General features: G+C 41.5%; 1 protein-coding gene across 2 annotated transcripts in view; it reads left to right on the forward strand.

Moving 5' to 3' along the window:
* NID1 (nidogen 1) overlaps positions 1–20,865 on the forward strand; it is a 58,632-nt gene extending 37,767 nt beyond the window's left edge. For both annotated transcript variants that reach the window (XM_028724081.2, XM_077925776.1), the window contains exons 13-20: positions 1,742–1,957; positions 3,120–3,292; positions 6,157–6,283; positions 10,923–11,094; positions 11,457–11,614; positions 12,315–12,438; positions 14,012–14,124; positions 16,544–20,865. In XM_028724081.2, the coding sequence (XP_028579914.2) occupies positions 1,742–1,957; positions 3,120–3,292; positions 6,157–6,283; positions 10,923–11,094; positions 11,457–11,614; positions 12,315–12,438; positions 14,012–14,124; positions 16,544–16,665 (1,205 nt within the window). In that variant the 3' untranslated portion in view covers positions 16,666–20,865. The remainder of the gene's footprint in view (positions 1–1,741; positions 1,958–3,119; positions 3,293–6,156; positions 6,284–10,922; positions 11,095–11,456; positions 11,615–12,314; positions 12,439–14,011; positions 14,125–16,543) is intronic.
* Positions 20,866–21,604: the final 739 nt, after the last annotated feature.

Raw genomic sequence — 21,604 nt, forward strand, 5'->3', positions numbered from 1 at the left:
CACACACACACACACACACACACACACCATATATTCAGGTACCACTTTCAGCATCTCTAAATTTAAGCTAGGGAATTTTATTCTGCAAATACAGTACTGCAATAGTTTTTACACAGCAAATCTGCTCCTTAAAGTAGCTGTGGAAGTTGCCTGCAATTTTACATACGTTCATCACATAGCCGGCTTGTTAGCAATAGAGTTCCTGGTGTAAGCAGCGGCATTCCAGCAGCTATGAAGAATGTCTGTACTTCATTATTCCCTCACGCTCCATTGTTTCATTACAAAAAGAAACAGATGTCCAAAACTTGTCACCCCTTCATCTCCCGTAGATTGTGTTTACCAAACAGAAACAAACCCAGACTCTCTGGCTAGGGACCATGACCAATAAAAATAATTCACCGAAATTGTTAATGTGGGTAATCTAGTTCACATGGGAAATGTACTGGTGGCAAACGTCCGTATCCTGTTTGTAGCACTCCATGACCGAAGCAGCATTAAATGGATTTCACTAACAGCCTCATAATGGTGAGGTGTTAATCTGCCTTTCTTTGAAACCACATAGGAGCATCACCTAAAACACAAAAGACTTTTTGGGGTAACCTTCAGCTACCTGATCACAGGTGGTGGTGGGGAATAGACTGGATTGGTGCACACATTGTGGACATTGTGTGTAGCATATGGTGGCTGAACTTGGGAGTTGTGCCCATACCATAGCAAAATATAAACAGTAAAATCCCGTGGTAGCATTAAAGTTGTCCTGTATACATGGCAAGTCACTTCAGAGAACCTGCTCACCATGTGATGACAGCTAGAGAATGGAGTGTTTTTTAAATGCCATCTGTGTAGTGGTTGTTGCATGTCCCTGTCCCACTGTTTGTTTAAAACATTTGCTACAACCTTAGTAAATGCATTGTGGCTTAGATTTTGGCTTGCTTAAACAATGGGATTAATCCTGCCCCTCCAGCTCCAGCAGCTTCTAAGATCAGTCCTCTGACGGTTTACTTTCTAGCACCATTTCAACTGCTACTGATTATTCGATAACAAAGCTGGAGCTTTTCCAGTTCACAAGGCCTGCAGTAACCCAAGAAACCACATTAACGGATACAGCACATTTTAGGAGCCCTTTCTACGGCTCTGAAGTGCTTCTGGGCTGCCCTTGTGCTTGCTCTAACATTCTACAGAGGGTCACACCAGGCTCATTTCTGCTAAACCATTGGCGGTACAAAGGGCAAGAATTGAAAATGTCATTGGGTGTGCAACTTGTCTTACTGACACTTAGGATTTGATGCAAGGGGACAGAGAGGGTATACGCTGTGCTGGTGCAGGTTAGCTGCACATTTGCAAATGTCTGCATAACTGTGGTTGCAGAAAAGCAGCATTTGCAGCTGAGTCTTCATTGCCTGACTTTGTTATCCAGACAGCTGTGTTATGTAAAGTTTCTGTGCGCCTACAGTGCTTGCACAGTATTAAGTGAGAAACCACCTCCCACAACTTATTGAAAATGGATAGGAGTTCATCTCCCTGCACCTGATCACTTCAAAGTTCTGGCCAGCTGTTGGCGAACCATCTTAACTGCCATTTCTAATGCAACCTGTATGAGCTTCACTCCACCTTTCAGAACTCAGGGGCAGCAAATTTGGCTAATATATGTTGGCTAGAAGAATCACTTGTATGTAGAACATCATAGAAATGAGATGTAAGATTCACCTTTTTTTCTTTTTGTTTTGTTTCTTATTTACAGAACAAGAAAAGACAAAATGTCAGCGTGAACAAGAACAAAGTGTGGCTTTTGGTCCAAGAGGAGCCAGGCCAGTTGGCTTCTTTGTTCCTCAGTGTGATGTCTATGGGAATTATTTGCCAACTCAATGCCACTCCAGCACTGGATATTGCTGGTGTGTAGACCGAGATGGGAATGAGATTGATGGTACCAGAAGTGGTCCAGGGATTCGACCTCCATGTAAGTTACGCTGCACCTAAGCCATTAAGCTACTGCAACAATTTTCCTCATTCAGATGCTGTTTTATTGGGCTCATAATTCAGACATATGCCTCTCATACAGTTGTGTTCCATTGTTTCATATGTGCTTATGCTGATATGCTGTTCTTGCTATTAAGCCATGTTCAAAGTGGTGACATAATGAAGCAAGCAATAGCTCTTATAGCCTTCTAAATAAATAAAAAAAATGTTTCTAGCCTGCTTGCCCACAGTATGACTCTGTTAGTCATGTTGGTTCCCCCCTGCCCCCCCCCAAAAAAGGGCAGCAAGCCAGAGCTATCGGCAGTGACTTGCAAATTATATGGTGATATTCATAAGCAGAAAGGATGTTTATACAATTAATAGTGTGGCATTCCTGTAATGTGTTCCATATGGAGGCACCTTTTAGAGAGTACCCAAACTACAACTGATCCACTGTACAGTTGTACAATATTATCACTGGCTTCCAGGCCCAGTGGTCCTCAAATTATGCTGACACTGGGCCTGTCCTTTCGGGTTTTATTAATATGTAAGTTAGAACCATGGACAATAAGGGAAATAATTTCAATATTTGGTGGTGTAACATGAGCAGCAGGAAGGAGACGCAGCCCTAAAGGAAAGTAATATAGAAGTCTCTGCCTTATAATTGGTTGTTCTTTATACCCATAAAACATGATCCTGGTAAGGCTAAGCACTTCTAAAACCTCATTTGTTTCATTGAAAGAGAAGTGCGGTATAATTCTGTGCACCTTTATTCATAAGCAAGTGCATAGATGTCAGTGCGTTTCAGGGCTGGCCCAATATATTTTGGCACCTGAGGCAAACCATAAAATGACACCTCCCCACGAGAGATGCATCCCTTGGAGGCCAGATCTGATGCCCCTTTGGATCCTGCAGCCTGAGGCAGCTGCCTTGCCTTGCCTCATGAGTGGGCTGGCCCTGGTGAGTCCTAAGCAATGTTGCATAGGATTGCCATCTCAAGCATGTGCTTAACATCATTTGAAATATGTAGCACTTAAATGTGCTAAGCGTTGGCTGGATTGTATCCAGTTTATATTAGCGTAATCTTGCCTTGCAGATGCAGTTTGACCTTATTGTGTTTGCGCAATCTTGACTGCCTGTGTTTTCTATCATTTGTCAACAAGGTCTGGGCACAGTTGCTCCTCCTGTTACAGTTGGACCCTCTGTAAAACCAGATACCATTCCTCTGCCTCCAGGAACACACTTACTCATTGCTCAGAGTGGAAAGATTGACCATGTCCCCCTGGATGGGAATGACATGAGGAAATCAGATGCAAAAGCTTTGCTGTATGTGCCAGTAAGTATCCCCTGAAGTTGATGTAATAATTTGCATTAGTGAAAACTGAGGATTTTAGCTGAAGAGTTATACTACAGAAAAAAATAACACTTCAAATCAATATCAGGAACAGGCACATGGCTTAGTATCCTTTGGGTTTTGCTGCTGATTTTCCTTTCTTACTGATGCTTTGTTTTTATTTTTTAGATTAGGCTGCAGCTGCTGAGAAAGGTGGGGGGGGGGAATAAAGATTCTTGAAGCTGGGGTCACAATTCTTTTCGTATTAACAAGGAGAGGTCCCCAAAGAAATGTGTGTTCCTGTTGCACAATATTTTTACAGCCTTCCCCGCTTCAGTGATAGCGTCTCAGGACTATTATAAACAAACTTGTACTGTATTTATAGCAAATTTTATTGGCTTTCTAAGCAAGTCAAAACTCCCATCAAACTTTCCAGTGTTTTAAACATTGTTCGGCATTCTTAAATTTTAGTTGCTCATCCTGGCTGGCTATAATAGTTTATGTGGGTTTTAAACATTCTCCACTGAGCTCCCCCTTCCTGTCCTTGATATTCTCTTCTTCCTTCTGCTGTAGATTTTATAATATATCCTAATAACTCCCTGTGCTCTGGTCAGGCTTCTATACTCTTCCATCTGTTTCTTTTCCAGCTGTTTCCTTATGCCTGACACCAGTGGGCAAGTAAGTCTCTTTCCCACTTTCCACCTTCTCTTACTGTTGAATGAAGCCCTTTGCTATGCAGTGTCTAATTTTGCCACTTGTCTTTTGATTCTTGCACTTTTTTTATCCATAGTGATTTCAGACTGCACACGTCCCCTGTTCATTCTCAGTATTCTAATTAGATATTCTAGTTGTATTTGTGGGTATTTCTCCCATCCTGTTGTGGGAGTTGCATATGAGAGTAGCCAAAAGATGCAAGGAAACATAGTGGAGGTTGGTGTGGTTGAATGATGCAAAGTTGTAACAGTGACAAGTTTGGATATGTAAGGACAGGAAATGACAACTGTAATCACAATGAAATCTGGGGAGGGGGAAAATCTCTATAACATTAGAATTCCTACAAGCAAAACTGAGGATAGTGAAACTAAAATAAGTTTATGCCATTATAAACATGTGCACATGATTCTGTTTGACGTTTGTGGATGCTTTAAAAGTAAACCTGTCAGTGTCTGCCTACCGCTTGTAATTTGTGCTTATAAATCACTCAAGGTATTGACCCATCTATCCCTTATGGCAGTGGTGCCGTGGCACCCTGGAGTGCCTTGGATGATGGTCAGGGGTGCCGTGGGCAACACTGGTCCCTCTCTCCTTCCCTCCCTCCTCTGATGCCCTCTTGTGTCTCTGCCTCCCAAAGGCTTGGACAGCTGCTCGTTGCAACAGCCCTGGCTACAAGCTCCCCAAGCAAATGATGCCTCTGGGGCTGGCCAGGGGGTGCTTCCCAGGCCCCTGTGGGGGCACCTCTCTTTGGGGCAAGGGTGGCAGCTGCAGCTGCCCAGAGGACTCTCAAGGAGAGTGAAGAGGAGAGGAGGCTGAGGGAACACTCCACAAGGGAGGGTGTTTGAAAAAGGGTGAGAGGCTGCCAGCTCTGCAAGCAAGGAGTGTGGTCCTGAGTCCCACAGGGGTGCTGCAGAAAGAAGGGAGCCGTGGACTCAAAAAGTTTGAAAACCTCTGCCTTATGGTATACAGTGGACACTCGGGTTGCGAACGTGATCCATGCAGGATGCATGTTCGCAACCTGCAGTGTTTGCAAACCACAACTGCGCGTCTGCGCACGCGCGAATTGCACTTTGGCACATGCGCAAAGCGTGATTTAGCGCTTCTGCACATGCACGACCCCCGAAACCTAGAAGTAACCTGTTCTGGTACTTCCGGGGTTCGGCGGGTCCGTAACCTGAAAAAATGCAACCTGAAGTGTCCGTAACCCAAGATACGACTATACTCTTAACCAGCAGCTGCTCTTGAAAGCCTCAGTCAGAGGCAACTTTCCCATCCCCGTGACCTGAGATCCTTTTTAACTAGAGACTGAACCATGAAAAGCGTGCATTCTGTCACTGAATCACAGTCCTTCCTGTACCACTTGAAAAAATACCAATATTCATAACATGCTAGGTGAAAACACATTATTTTGGATCCAAAGTATAGAGCTTGATCCAAGGAACTGAGTAGAAGGGAAATAGTTTTTAGTGCTGTTCTGCAGATGCTTGCAAGAGATTTCACCCAGTGCTGTAACAGGCTAGTTCTGTACCAATTCTCTTGTTTCTGCTTGTTTAAGACCTTGCACAAGTTGTGGCATAAACCTTCCAATGTCTTTGGATTTAGCTTTCCTTTTCCAGTGCAGCACCCTGGCGCAGCAGCAGCTAACTTGGGGCCGTGGACATTCTGTTGGACTCAAACTCTCAACCAGAATGGCCAGTGGTCACAGATGTTGGGGAGTTGTAATCCAATGTCTGGAGGGTTGCAGATTGTTCATCACTGCTGTGCTGTGTCCATGAGCAGAAGGCTACACTTGGCTCCAGTACACAGATTATTATTTGAAGCAATCATTCTCTGTTGCTGCTTCAGATTATTTGCTACCTGCACTGAAGGTGTGCCTGAACCATTAAATGAGATGCCCTCCCCTTTTCCATCTGCTATGATGCTCTTAGCTTTTGCTGCTTTTCTGATACCTTCTTATACTGTACCTTGAGTTTTGCCATCTTACGTTGAATCCTTTAGGTTTGTTTTATCACTAGGATTTAACATGCACCCTTTCCCTAAATACAATGTGCTATAATCTAGGTGTTTTGACTGATCTAATGCCTAACCATTTCTTCTAAAGAATTGGAAACATGATATATTTTGAGACTTGTAATAGTTTCACCAACTTGCAGGATAAAGTTGTTATTGGAGTCGCTTACGACTGCTTGGAGAAGATGGTTTATTGGACAGACATAAGCAGCCCATCTATCAGCAGAGCAAGCCTGGGTGGAGGAGAGCCAGTATCCATTATAAAAACAGGTAGGAGGGTTGTGCAGATTTCTTCTTCACAATATTTTTTCCCCCAGCAGCGGGGCTCCCACAGAGAATCTTCATGGATATACTTTCTATTGCTCTCAAGTGTTGAAAGGTATATGGGGGGGGGGGGGAGTGTCTGAGAGTGGAGTCCTAACCCTCCCTGTTGATGGCTGAGGCACATTTAGGATGGTTCACAGATTCCTCCCCACCAGTGCAGAGCAGCTTTGCTGGTGAGGTTGTGCCATGGCGGAGGCAGTGAACTTGTGCTGGTCGTAGGGCATGGGAATTTCCAAAGTGTCAGGGTGTGGACAGGGCATCAGTTGCTTTAGATCCACAGGATCCATGATTCCTCCAAGGTGACCAATGCCTGTGCCTCCCTTGCCTATGGGATCACAAAAACAATGAAAAGATTCCTTCATACAGTTTCTGCATTGAGCAGAATAAGGCAGCCCTTCAGCTGTGCATTGACTGTAGTTGTGGATCCGCTGCTCTGCTTAAAAACAAAAACCACTGCCACTTCATTTCTCATATAAGCAACCAAACCCAGGAAGTATCTTGTGCCTAGGAGCTTGCCTAGCTCTGAAACTTCAGTTGTCAATTTGGAATTACAACTCTATTAGCTGAGCTTATGGACTCTTCTTCACTGTTGCAAGTGAATTATTCATTAAATTACTCATTCATTTTGCTTACTTAAGCAGAGCATAATAATAGCACAGGCACTGATTATTTTATTAACATTGTCTCAGAAATAAACAATGCCCCTTACACTGCAGTTCTGTACATGTCTCCTTAAATATAAATCCTACTGAATTTAAAGGTACTTACTTTCGGGTATGTATAGGGTCTGTAGGATTGCAGTCTCAATGGTAAAACTGCCCCTAATGTCTGTTGGTAGGTTCGTTAGGTAACTTGTTTGGTAGGTTACTTAAAAATAATAATCTATAAGTACAAGTATGTTTTATTTAATGATGGGTTATTACAAGCAAGTATATAATATATATAGCAAAAATGCATGAACCAAATTGTTTTATTGTCACAACAGGCACTGAAACTTTAAGCTACATTTTTATTCTTTGTTGCTACAATTTGTGGTGTGTTTGTGCTGATGATTTTATTTTTAATGTTAAAGTTCTGATAGTTCATAGTTGGATTGTTCTGCAAGACCATGTTTTGTCTTACGGCCCTTCCAGCTCTCATTTGGCTCTCCAGCTGTGTTGCCTGTTGAATTGTAGGAGCTTTCCACAGGGAGAAATGCTCCTCCATCGTGCAACCAAATAAATTGGATCTGTGTATATCTTCATAAGCCTGCCTCTTGCCAGGCTCTGAGCCTCCCAATTCCTCTCAGGCAGGCTTGTGTATTGTTATTATTAACAACAGCAGCAGCAGCAGCAGCAGCAGCAGCAGCAATAATCAACTGCAGAAAATTAGTGTTGAGCTGGGAGAAGGGATTCTAACAGCCAGTCATGTAAATTCCATATCCACATAATGTAGATTAGATGTACTTGTGGTTGATTTTCTTCCCAGGCTGGTTGACATTTTACTCTAGGCCACACAGCAACGTTAAATCTCTTAGCAGACAGCACCAGTCAAATATGGATCTGGACTGTTCATGATGCCATTTTTATTGACAACCTCTAGTACACTGTTGGATAGACAGACAGATAGAACAGAGTTTGTGTAGTAGTCACCTCAAATGTAATTATAATTCACCATTTTGGCCTTAGTTATGAACAGTCTGTTATTTAAAAAAGAAAGAGAAAGCTTTGATCTTCTGAATGCATCAGAGCACTTTCCCCCCAAAGCAGAAGAAACCGTAACATTTTGAAACTATATGTTTTAATCATTCATTCATCAATCTGTGTTTGAGCTTAGCAGCCCCTGGGGCCAGGATAGTAGATCATTATCTGCTATTTCCTGTTGCTTTAGACCTGGTCATTGTCCAAGGAAAACTATGCACTTACATTTCTCAGAATTGTTCCAAACTTAAATCTACTCTCCCAACATTATTAGCCACTCAAAGTCCAAATTTCTTTTTTCTGTTCGCTAAGATCAACTGTTAGTTTTTAAAGTCTGATTACTTTAAAAAAAATGTTTTCTTTTGGCAGATCTACAGATTAACACATTTTCCCCCCTTAGTAAACTTTTCTTTTCATAAACTTGGGCAGTTTCATTTTATTTTAAACACCCTCATGCCAAGAAGCCCTAAAACTGTGTTACGGTTCTGTGGTTCTACCTTGAGAGGCATTAGGAGAGCCAAGGAAGGCTAGTGGATAAAGAAGCCTGGTAATAAAAACCCGTTTTCTGGTAGCAGCAACTTCATACACAGGGAGAGGAGTGCAATCTTTTGTGGCTGGATCTCCCAAGGCAGCACAGGACAAACAACAGAGCTTTGCATACAACATTTGTAAGCAGTTTTTGTGGCACCTTCTTGGTAAATTTTGACTTAACATAAGACTAGAGTAGTGCAGAAAAATGAAATGAAATATAGCTGTTTTTATAAAATGGAGATGCCTGGAAGGTGGGCTTTATCCTGGGAAAGGGCACCGAGTGTTACAGTTTCAGCTAAATAATGACAGGTGGAGGACGAAGCATTCCAAAACTGTTTCGTTGGCATTTTTGATATTTTTATACTTCCATACTGCAAGAATGGCTGTTCCCATCATCCTTAGAGCATCTCACTCCCGTCACCTCAAGGTTTTCTCAAGATGACACCATGAGAGCTTTAAGCCCCTAGTATTTATCCTGCCACTGTTGCTGAGCTCCAACTTCTTTGCTCCATATCCACTGTCTGGTCTGCTTTCCTGTCACCATCTTTGCACATCACAAAATGTCAGAATGCCTTGACTCAGGACAGAGCAGCGCTTGGTGTGGTCATTGCATGATGGCGTTACTGTAAGCTGCATCTTTTTTGCAAGCAATCATCATGCAAAAAAAAAAAAATGAAAGCAGGGTCACAGTAGATTTTGGTTTTAGCAAGGTTCCTATCCAGCTCACCAAATGTAGAATTTCTCCTAAATTTCAAATCTATAAAACGTTTAGATTCTTAAAACTATTAGATATCTGTCATATATACACCAATGGATTTGGCATCCATGAGCTATTTTTATGCAATTTTCTCCTGTCCTCAGTGGACAGTTTTCCGCTAGTTACAAAGAACTGTGGAGCAGAACACTACTGCTTTTCTGTATTAACAGAGCAATCTGAATATATATATATATTTTTAATTATAAAATTATTTTCAGCTTGAAAACTGTGACCCATTGTTTTAGGAAAGCAAGCTTAATCAAAGGAAACCACACAATAAGTGCCTTATTGGCTGGTCTCCATACTCTAAATTAGCATCCATTTGCTTTTACAAATTTAGGATGGCCATTCATGATATATTGTGAGACATTTTTTTACTTCCCACTGCTTTGACCTATTGATAGAATCAATATTTTATGGGGTATTTAAGGATGAGGGTGGGGATATAATGTTTCCCATCTGTACTTGCTCTACTTTACTTTATAAGAAAGGTGCTTTGTCTTCATATTATTTATATGACTCTTTCTAAACTTACAGCATAAAAATAATGGTAGCGTACAATAAAATAAAACACCATAAAATCATAAGATGCAGAATAAGTTACCAACAAATTGCAGAACAGATTACCAAGCGCAGAACAAATTACAATCACATTAAATGTCTATAAATGCTTGATGAAGCAAACTTTTTCAGCAGTTGATGAAATGTAAAAAATTGTCTGTCTGATTTCAGTAGGAAAAGTGAAAACACTGGTCCCACTGAAAGCCATGATCTGCATGGAAACTAAATGTATATGTGAAAGCTGTAAGACAGACAGTCCTTTCCAGATGATAATAGTGATCTGCCTGGTGTGTAAATAGCAACATGGCCCTTAGGTGACCTGGTCTTGGACTGTTTGGGGCTATATGCACTAACAGTAATTCTCTGCACTTATCTCAGAAAGTGTACTGGCAACCAGACCAGAGCTTTCAGGACCAGTATTGCAGGGGGTTGGACTAAGTGAGCCTTGTTGTTCCTTCCAACCCCACAATTCTATGCTGATACAGAGCTACTCCAGCCGAAAGCCAGTCTGTAGCATTCTGCAATAGCTGCAGTTTCCAAATCAGTATCAAGGGTAAACCCACATAGAGCGCTTTGCAATAGTTCAGTGTAGAGGTTACCAAGGCCTGCACAACTATGGCCAAAGTTATTTCTCTCCAGGAACAGCCACAGCTGCTGCACCTGCCCAAGCTAAACTTTAATTGGGAATTGGCTGAAACTGCATAACATGGGGTGCTGACATAAGGCAGGGCCTTCTGGACAGAGATGTGGTTGTTTTATTCAGGCCTTTGGCTGGAGGAGGGGAGTTTTACATCCCAACCCCTGGTTGGCTGCTGCATTGCATTTTATTGCAATATTTTATTGCCATATTGATGTTATTATTATGTACTGTATTGATTTTGACCATTCTTTCAATTATTCTTAGCCACCCTGGGCTCCTGTTGGAGAAAAGGCAGATGGGTGAGGGTGATAATAATAACTTTGATGGTGGACTTGTTTCCACAAATGAGAACAGTGATTGAGATGTTTTAGATGAATTGCAGTATATTTCAGGATTCTCTTTTCCCTTTTCACCCAGATTTGGAAAGCCCTGAAGGAATAGCACTGGATCACCTTGGGCGCACCATCTTCTGGACAGATTCTCAGCTCGATAGGATAGAGGTAGCGAAGTTAGATGGTAGCCAGCGCCGAGTGCTGTTTGACACTGACCTTGTGAACCCCAGAGCCATCGTAGCAGATCCTATGAGAGGGTAGGTAAACTACCTAGGAACATGCTGACGTTCTTAGAACATACCTGCTGATAGCTCAGTTAATTTCAGTGTCCTTTGTCCGATTCTTTCCACATGCTGCTATTAAAATATTTTAAGGCTAATTTCCTGGAGAGAAATGCCCATTTAAAGTGGTTTACAATCAAAAACAAGAAAAGTTGGAGAAGAAACCAACAAAATTTAGAACTTAAAACTGCAACTCAGTAACTTTCAATTTATTTTTTTAACAGAGCTGCCTTGCACAATTTATTATACTTCTCCCCTCCCCCTTGTTAACCAGGGTTCTTTTTTTCTTGACACCCTACTTGCATCAGCGGCATGTTTCTGTTTATTTGTATATGCAGAAATCTTTATTGGACAGACTGGAACAGAGAGGCTCCGAAAATCGAAGCCTCATACATGGATGGCACAAACAGAAGGATTCTTGTTAAAGAAGATTTGGGGCTACCAAATGGGCTGACATTTGACACTTACTCTTCATTGCTGTGCTGGGTAGATGCAGGTAAAGGCTTATCCATAATGCACTATGAACTATAAATTTATGAACCACTGACTCTCAAACCTTCTTCTAACAGATGCATACAAAAGGAATGCATAATTGCTTCAACTTTCTGTTAGTCACAGACATCAAAATGGTTGTTGACTGATTACTATTTTTTTGCATATTGTCCTTCTGGAGGCCATAGGCATATTGAGTAGGAAGGATGGCAGTAAGAACTTTGTTGGGTTAAGTAAACGCTTTGTAGAGCATGTGCTTTGAAGGCACGAGGCTCCAGGTTCAATCCTTGGCATGTCCACCTAAGGCTGGGAAATAATCCTATCTGAAGCCCTGGAGACAAAGTGTAGACAAAACTGAGCTACATGACCAACAATCTGATTCTGTATAAGGAAGTCTTTTTTGTACTGAAGAATGTATGAGGCTACTTTTTGCATCAAGCATGAGAAGGCTGCGATTGAGACAAAAAACCAAGATTTTTATTGTGGACATTGTGTGACCCATATCAAATACCAGTAAAGGGGAAGAAAGACTATACTTAACCCAAATGATTGCTGGGAAGAGATGTCAACAAATTCTTGGATGGATGAGCTTAGAAGGAACCATAATTCTGAACATACTGGTTTTCTTGCGTCATTGTGCTTTTTCTCTTACAAAAGAACTATTTTTGTCACAGACAAAGACCAAATTGTTTTGTTGTATGCAGGCACCAAAAGGGTTGAATGTATGGATCCCAATCAACTCGGTCGGCGAAAAATCCTCGAAGGAATCCAGTATCCGTTCAGCATTACAAGCTATGGGAAGAATTTGTTTTACACAGACTGGAGAAGGTATGATAGTCTTGTGTGAAAATTATTCACTTGTATTTTATATTCCACACACACATACGCCCACTTTGGTCTCACAGAAACTGTATTTGTCATTTTGGCAATCTGTGAGTTTTTTCTCCAAGTGAACAACTGAAGCAGGTTTTCTAAGGAGGATGGCTTTTGTGTTAAGTGTTTATTCTGAACATGGTGAATGGGATTTGGAAGGTAATGTTCCTGCCTTATGGCAGTACTTTCTCTAATGTGTAAAGCAGAAGCTGGTTATTTGAAGCCTTTTTCCTTCCTGCTCAATATGCAGATGTTGAAACTTAATATAAAGCTTCTAAATATTAGCTATGGTATGTGGAGGGTTGAAGATTTAGATCTTTGAGCGTCAGTCTGTGCAAAAACATGTTTGAAAGCAAAAGCTGGGAGCGAACACTTCAAAACTTTAGCAAGAGATTGGCTTCAATGCAGCAGTGTGTGTGTGTGTGTGTGTGTGTGTGTGTGTGTGTGTGTGTGTGTAGTGGTAGCATCTGTGCAAGTGTTCACCCTAAGGCTGAAAGTTTCATCCAGTAGCTAGGCGTGTGTGGGAACAGCCCCAGTCAGAATTGTTGGCAATAGCACCCATCATCTGTGTGCGGGGAGAGAGGGAAGCAGAAGGCTGGACCGAGCCCTACTTTGTACTCTTCAAAACAGATTATTGAACTTTTCACCTTGGGAAAATTCATGCATGTAGCACCTATTTGTGTGCAGGATCTTGCTTGGGATACTTTCATGTGCACACGTCTGTGACTTGATTTAGATAACAGTCCACATGTTTTTCACAGTTTTGAGAATAATCCAGAGGATCCTTTAGTTCAGAGGATCTGGTTTCTGCTGTAAGTCCGGGTTCCCATACTCTCCCATATTGTCAAGGGTGTGCTTCTACATTAGGAGACATTGAATATAGCCATACAAACATAGATTTGGATTTAAATACTTCTTTCATGAATTGAAACTCCTTCTGTGCACAGAATAGAACCCTTGGATCTCAGCTGCTGTATCCTCAAAACTAACATGGTTACAGGGTCCCCCCTCCTAAATGGAGAAAGGACTTTAATGTTCTGTATCCGAAGGCTCCTCCCCCCCTTTTTTTGTTGCTGTGGAGCTTTCACTGTAAAAACCCACTCTTTAGCACTCAGTCGGAGCAAACAGCAATTTGGGTTTTCTGCGGATTTGCTTTAAAGATTCAGCTTTAAAGTGTGGGTTTTTTTCTGGAGAAAGCTTCCAAGCAACAAAAAAGGTCACCCTGAGATGGAGCTTTAAAGCGCAAACCATATCTGGAAGGACTGGAGGAAAGGTAAGTGTGGACAAGTCCTAACCCAGGCATAGGCAAACTTGGCCCTCCAGATGTTTTGGGATTACAACTCCCATCATCCCTAGCTAACAGGACCAGTGGTAAGGGATGATGGGAATTGTAGTACCAAAACATCTGGAGGGCCGAGTTTGCCTATGCCTGCCCTAACCCTTGATGGTAACAGCAGTTTCTTCCTAGCAGCCTCATCATTTCTTCTCACTATTTAAAAAAATGTTTCACTTTTTTTCTGTTCCTTAGAGATGCTGTGGTAACAGTTGACCGTACCACCTCACAGGAGACTGATAACTTCCAGCCTCATAAACGCACTCGTCTTTATGGAATAACTACAGCCTTGGCTCAGTGTCCGCAAGGTAATTGCAGGATTAATTTTTTTCATTTATAAGTTACTATGGAATCTGGGACGCGGGTGGCGCTGTGGGTTAAACCACAGAGCCTAGGACTTGCCGATCAGAAGGTTGGCGGTTCGAATCTCCATGATGGGGTGAGCTCCCGTTGCTCAGTCCGTGCTCCTGCCCACCTAGCAATTTGAAAGCACGTCAAAGTGCAAGTAGATAAATAGGTACCAATCCAGCGGGAAGATAAACGGCATTACCATGCGCTGCTCTGGTTCACCAGAAGTAGATTAGTCATGCTGGCCACATAACCTGGAAGCTCCCTCGGCCAATAAAGCGAGATGAGCGCCACAACCGGCTCCCTCGGCCAATAAAGCGAGATGAGCGCCACAACCCCAGTCGGTCACGACTGGACCTAATGGTCAGGGGTCCCTTTACCTTTACCTTATGGAATCTGAATATAATACTCCAATAAAATATTAAGCTGATCAAGCATATATTCAACAATAGATCAAGGGATTGCTTTTGCCTTTCCCCCCTTTCTTTTAATTGAATAATTTAGAAAAGCTTAATACTAGCAGAGCTCTATTTGTTTCCTTGACACTTGAATTTGCAGCAGAGGAGAGTGAAAAATCCCTTGTACTAAGGTGCTTTTCCTGATGTACAAAAACATTTTAATTGTTGTTGACTGTATTAGTTAGGCTTTGTTTTGTAATTGGATCTTGAGAAACACTGCGACTGTCTCCAGTTGCCCATCTTGTCATTTCGCTTGTTTAACTAAGATGTTAGAATTTTTTTCAGATCCATGTGCAAAGCTTTCAGTTAAATAAACAAACAGTTGCATGTCCCAAATGTGCTCTGTGGAGCTGAAAAACATTGCAGAGATGGTATTTTTGTTCAAAGGAAAACTCCTGGCTTTGTTAGGTTCACAAGCATATTGTGTTCAAGAGCGGAGTCCTAGCTGCTTAGTTTATTGTTTCTGGACAAGCAGAATTGGTTAGTGCTTGAAGTTAAGTTTCAAGCTTTGTGCCAAGTGTAGAATTTTAAGATGCAAAGTGGAACTGACACCTTTCTAAGAAAATGCAGCCTGTGCATAACATCACAGGATCATCAAAGGGCTAATCTCTAGCTGTGGGCATACTTCAGGGGAGTGCATCATAAGCATTTTATTATTCTCTCTCTCTTTTTTTGAGGGGGGGAATACTTAAGTGTTTTGCACAAACAATTTTGACTGTTTTCACTGCCCTTGATATTTCTGTCCCTTCTGCTACTTTGATGATTTCCTTTCTTCCTGGGCTACACTTCTGAGATTTATTATCCAAGAGCAGTTGTTGTGTAATCAGTTTTTTTTATTTTTGCAAACCAACTTGAAATTGTTGATGAAAGGCAGTGTTTTAAACAAATACTGTATTAAGCAAATTCAGCTCTGTTACAGTGATGCCACTTCACTGCTAACATCCTTATGGCCCCTATTCCCCAAGTTTGCTGAGAAGAATTCTTGGACACTGTAAAAGTTGAGAGATCCCCACTGTCTGTGAGGAAGAGTCCAAGGTATACATGTTTTCTAATCCCGCTTTAGTGAAAAGTCTGACCTGTACCTTCATGGTCCTCCTTTTTGGCATATTTCTCATGTTTAAAGGATGTTTAAAGGATGTTCAGCACTGATGCTAATCAGCAGCCAATGAACTGAAACAGAAAAATAGAGCTGTATCATCTTTAAAACAATGGGCTAATTTACATGTTATGCTAAACCATAGTTTAGTATTGTATGCATGAACTATGCCAAACTTGGGTTTCTGTGTGGCCCTGTCCCTCTCTTTGCAAACCTGAGGAGGGAATCAGAATTCTGCTCTGTTTCTGAGCACAATTCAAAGTGTTGGTCCTGACCTTCAACAGCCTCTGCCCAGTATACCTGAAGGCGTGTCTCCACCCCTGTCATTCAGCCCAGACACTGAGGTCCAGCTCTGAGGGCCTTCTGGCGGTTCCCTCACTGCGAGAAGTGAAGCTACAGGGAACCAGACAGAGGGCCTTCTTGGTAGTGGTTCTCGCCCTGTGGAACGCCCTTCCATCAAATGTCAAGGAAATAAACAACTATAGGACTTTTAGAAGAGATCTGAAGGCATCCCTGTTTAGGGCAGCTTTTAATATTTGATATTTTATCACTTTGTTGTTGTTGTTATCCAACTTTAGGATTTCTGATTACTTCAAACTCTTTGGGGAAAAAAATCCAAAATCCAAAAAAATAGTATTTGATCCTGGCTTTTTCTCTGGCATACACCAAGGCAATGGTGGGGTGGGTGGGTAGAAGCATACAGTCCAGGCTTTTCGTAGTTTGTGGATATTAACTAGCTCATAGCTGAGGGTGATCAAACCAGGTCAGTGTTTGCTTTCCTCTAATGCTATTTTCTTCTGCTGTGTTTTCATTCCTTTGCTATAGGACATAACTATTGTTCGGTGAACAATGGCGGTTGTACTCATTTATGCCTGGCTACTCCCGGGGGTCGTTCTTGCCGGTGTCCAGACAATACCATTGGAGTGGATTGCATAGAAAGAAACTGAGAGATGCAGCCTGAAATGCATCGAGGCAGCTGCCACCTTTTGGAAATATACTGTCAACAACTAGTTAAAAGGCCAGTTGCATTGAAGTAAAGATCCTAAAGATACAATCTCCATGCTGCCTGCAACTAGAAACTACAAAGCACACATGTTATAACAACAGTGGCTACATTATGGAATGCTGGCATATCTTTGCAACCTCCCCCCCCTTCTTTTTTTTTAAGACAAGCCTAGTGATCAGCACTTGTTAGGTAGAATCTCTTAGTCACATTGTTGTAAAGCTGTAGTATGGGGTGTTCAAAAGCACAAGAGGTCAGGATCTCAAACACCCATGATCACTTGGCATGCAAGAGTATTCTGACCATATATCTACAAATTAGCTTTCAATAGGTTGCCCTTAGTGCATCTGACTTGTAAGCACCTAAATATTGGGGCAGAAAAGCCCAGCAATGAGTAGGTTGAAGTGGTTGAAATAAGGGAGATATTTGCAATAAGAACCAACAACTTAAGTGAAGGGGATCCCATATTAAGTAGGCTCTTATTCCTCCTCCCCTACTGATTTTAAGCGCTGTCAATACAGTGTGCGGGATTCACCTAATGCCTCCCCATCAGTGGAAGCCCTTCACAAGGGCTTCTGCATGTGCAACAGGGGTCCACCCTGCTTCGTCTGTGAACACTACACATGTCCCTGAAATAGGGTTTTTGAGGGATTTGGGAGAACCCCCATAACAACACCCTGAGGGTGGGTAGGGTGGGTTGTACAGATGAAACGCTTGCTATGCAACATTGAATTCCACCCAGTATTATCATTATGCTTCACAAAATAGAAACAAAGCAATTTAGTACTAGAAATTGTTTGCTAGTCTGTCTCAATATCACTTTAGTGGTTATTCAGCTTTTCACTGTATATGTGACTTATTGACCACTTATACTGGCCATGTTCCTCTGATTTCAAGAGGACAGCATTAGGGTAAAATGCCACTGAATGCCTCTGCCCATTTTGAATGGGCTTCTACAAAACAGCATGAATTTAAACTAAGGAATGTGATGTTTCAGATAGATCCTGTCAAATATTTTTCATTTGCTTTTTTTAAAAAATCCATTTCTTTTTGACACTTCCTTATTTCATAAGTCTGATAGTGGTCCATTTCTAAATGTTTTTGTTGTAGTTTCAGATGTACCTTACTTTAACACATGCCATGAACAATGAGGGTGGTGAAGCAAGCAGATAGCCAAAATATTGTCAGTAACATTGACTTTCCTGGCTATACAGGAGAAAAATAGGGCCAAGGTACATGTTTGTTGCTTGCAAGCAAAATCATTAGCAATGGAATTTGCAAAGCAGGGTATAGGCTAAAGGCTGATAAGCATTTCCTAATTCTTCTGCTAAGGCATTTTTCAGAAGCCTTGTTTTTGCTGGTAAAGACATCCGCAGTACATCCAGCAAACAAAATGCATAGTGATCACAACTTCTAAATATCTATCTTTAGAATGCCGCAATTCAATTTTAAAAAAGAATTTTTAGATCCCAGGCGACTTTACTTGCCAGGCTACACCATTATTAAAGCAGAGCTAATTTTGAGCCTTCAGCTCTCTGACAACTTTCTTCATTTTATATTTATCATTAAAATATCAAATGCTACATTAATTTTTTTGTATAACTCTTATATATATCTATAATGTGTTTAATTCTAACCTCTATTAGACATGTCTGCAAACTGTAAATACCAAAAAATTGAGCTCAACCAAACCAAAGGTGCTGTTAATAACTTTTCTTCCAGTTATTTCATTTTCAGGTGACAACGGAAAAAGTTTACATGCTGTACAGCTAAGCACATCACTGCCAATAAAAAAGTATGTGGTTTTTTGTAAAAAAGAAAAAAAGTTTTTATCCTTGCAGTACAACACAGTGCTTTAATATTTTTATATAAAAAGTTTTTAGACATACTTTGCCACCCTATCTGTATCTGTGTTTGCATGCAGATTTGCTTTCTGACTTAATAATACTTTTATTACACATCCTGCACAAGGAAGTTGCATACATTACTACCAATCTAGCAAATTATTTATATGCAGAGCTCCTGATAAAGTCCATGAGCTGCTCACTGAGCATGCAGAATCTATTCGCATAAAATATTTCTCTGTGTATGTAAGCAGAAGAACTATTTGCAGCAGTCTCTGGGTCTGTTCAGGGACACGGGTGGCGCTGTAGTCTAAACCACTGAGCCTCTTGGGCTTCCCAATCAGAAGGTCGGCGGTTTGAATCCCTGCGACGGGGTGAGCTCCCGTTGCTCAGTCGCAGCTCCTGTCAACCTAGCAGTTCGAAAGCATGCCCGTGCAAGTAGATAAATAGGTACCACTCCGGCAGGAAGGTAAATGGCGTTTCCGTGCGCTGCTCTGGTTTCGGTGTTCCATTGCGCCAGAAGCACAGAAGTTTAGTCATGCTGGCCACATGACCCAGAAAGCTGTCTATGGACAAACGCCAGCTCCCTCGGCCTGTAAAGCGAGATGAGCACCACAACCCCAGAGTCATCTGCAACTGGACTTAATTGTCAGGGGCCCTTTCCTTTTTTTTTTAACCTTGGTCTGTTCAAGGTAATGTACATGCTATGTCAAAGAGAATTCTGTATCACCCTAGTTCTGCAGTGGACTATAAAATTATGGAGCCCCCTATAGAAACAAAGTTGTTGAGATCCATGTGCCAGTCCTGACAAAAGCTTTCCCCTATTAGATGACAGCTGAGAGAGAGATTTATAAGAGAGGGAGGGAGCAGAAAATGTGATGGTGTCATGAAGGCACAATAGGTGGTTACAAAAGTTGTTTACCTAGTACTAGTTCCAGCATAGTGTCTTTTTTAAGCGCACCCAGGAAGAGGAAATTCCTGTGCCATTTGTGGACTATGCAGACCTTCATACATGTGCTCTGTACAGTCTTGAGGCCCCTTTGTCTGCTGCCCCTTGGGTGTAAATCCATTAGGTAAGGTCACTACCGTCTAATGGTGATCGCAACACTTACCCATTTTTATAAGCCAGTGGAAGGTAGAGTACACTTGACTTGCAGTGTAGTTTGCAAAGACTAGTTGCTTGTATTAAGCCTCATGAGATAAGAGGTCATAGACCTCAATCACTAATGTGACAGAGAAGGCTAGTTCATTACTACCATGTCTTAGGGGATCATTCTAAGTGAGGAGTGACTTGTGCCTGATGGCTTACGTTACTGTAGTAGTGTAGAAACAATTTCTACTAGAAACATTCAATATTCTTGCAATATCTAAGAAGGAACTATGAGAGTTGACCAAATGACATGCCATTGGTGCTAGACCCCAGGATAGGTACAGTGCTGGAACTGTGACATTTGGGTAATTCATGTACTGTTTTATAGGCTTATAGAAATGACACAGGACAGGATCGTGGTGTTGTAACACTTGCATCCTTTGACGATGTATGAATTAGGCCTAAGAGCTTTAGACTGGTGTTCAGGACAGCTCACAATTTTACACTTCTAAGTCCCAGCAATCCAGGGCTTGAACATCTTCTGAAAAGCCTCCTTCCAGGCAAGTTCCTCCTTGCTTACACAGATCTGCAAGATAGATGTTGTTCCATGGCCTGCCCTTAACAGCTGTGAAGAATACGAGGTCATGGGTGTGTACCTTTCCTGCACAAGCATCAATATCTGTGCTTACAATATCAGCTGTTGTTTCCAAAACTAATCAAAGCATAGCTGTTCAGGGAAGTGAAGGTATTTAGATTTGAGCTTTTGCCATTTGCTGTTGTCTATGAGAATATTCTTCTGCCTGTATTTCATGTGTATTTACATTTTTTTTTAAAAAAAACCCACAACATTTCTTGCCATTTTTTATACTTTGTTTTTAGTATGTTGCATGGTGCTTCATCTGTCATGTAGGCAACTGAGAGTGCAGCATTGAACTGTATGAATAAATAAATGCTGGTATTTGTGCAGCCTGCTACAGGCAACTATGACATTGCAAATGCTCAGCACCAAAGCCTCCTCAAATCCCACAAGCAAAGCAAATGATAGCCTGCAGTAAGATCCATGTTGATATTTGGTATGCCTCGGATTTCAGAATGATTGAAAATTACCCCCAGAAGAAACGGAATAATCTAAATTGCTGTGAAACTGTTTGGACTGGCACTCTCCCATGCACTGGGGAAATACTAAGCAATAAATGTTAACGGTGCTGTATTAGGTTTTTCGGCTTGTGATTTATTATCTTCGTGGAATGCATTCCTCGGATACTACTGCCACATCAAGGGAGCCTGGAAAGTCACAACATCCTCTAGGGGAGTATTCCAAGTTGGAAAGCTGCTTGTTCGACATTTCTCTGATTACACAATTTTGTTACAATACATTGAATGTTAACTCAGTGGAATATAATTAAGAATGACAGGAGATTATTAGAGGATAAGAGGATAAATGGCCCCTCAATGACAGTGTCACACTTCATCAATTTGATCTAGGGTTCGACATGGCCTAATTCTGAGTGCAGCACTTCATAGTATATTTCTCTGGCCTAGATCTTGTAGCAGTAGAGAAACATGTCAAATGTTTAAAGAGGAGCTTGCTAAATTCCAGGCTTATAATGCAGTAATGATGACATTGCCTCTTTATATGGGTATACCCATTTGAACTAATACTTTACTCTTCCCAATCAAATAACTCAGGCCGTGCCAAAGCAACAACATCTAAAGCCAGTTTTAAGCAAGGCTGTCCGTTGTGGGCTGGCTTTCTCAATGGATTCTGCGAGTTCTGGTTTGCTAGGATTTTAGGAGTTCATGTGTTTTAGAGTGGGTTTGGTGGTGATTATTAATAGTTTCTTAAGAATTTCAGTTCTGAACTGTTAAGGTAGCTTATTTGTGTAAAGTAGCATGCCTTCTCGTACAGTAATTAAACTGCAATACTATGCTAGAGATGGGGTACTGGT

The sequence above is a fragment of the Podarcis muralis genome, chromosome 3 (genome assembly GCF_964188315.1).
Source record: "Podarcis muralis chromosome 3, rPodMur119.hap1.1, whole genome shotgun sequence".
In the NCBI taxonomy this organism is placed as follows: Eukaryota; Metazoa; Chordata; class Lepidosauria; order Squamata; family Lacertidae; genus Podarcis; species Podarcis muralis.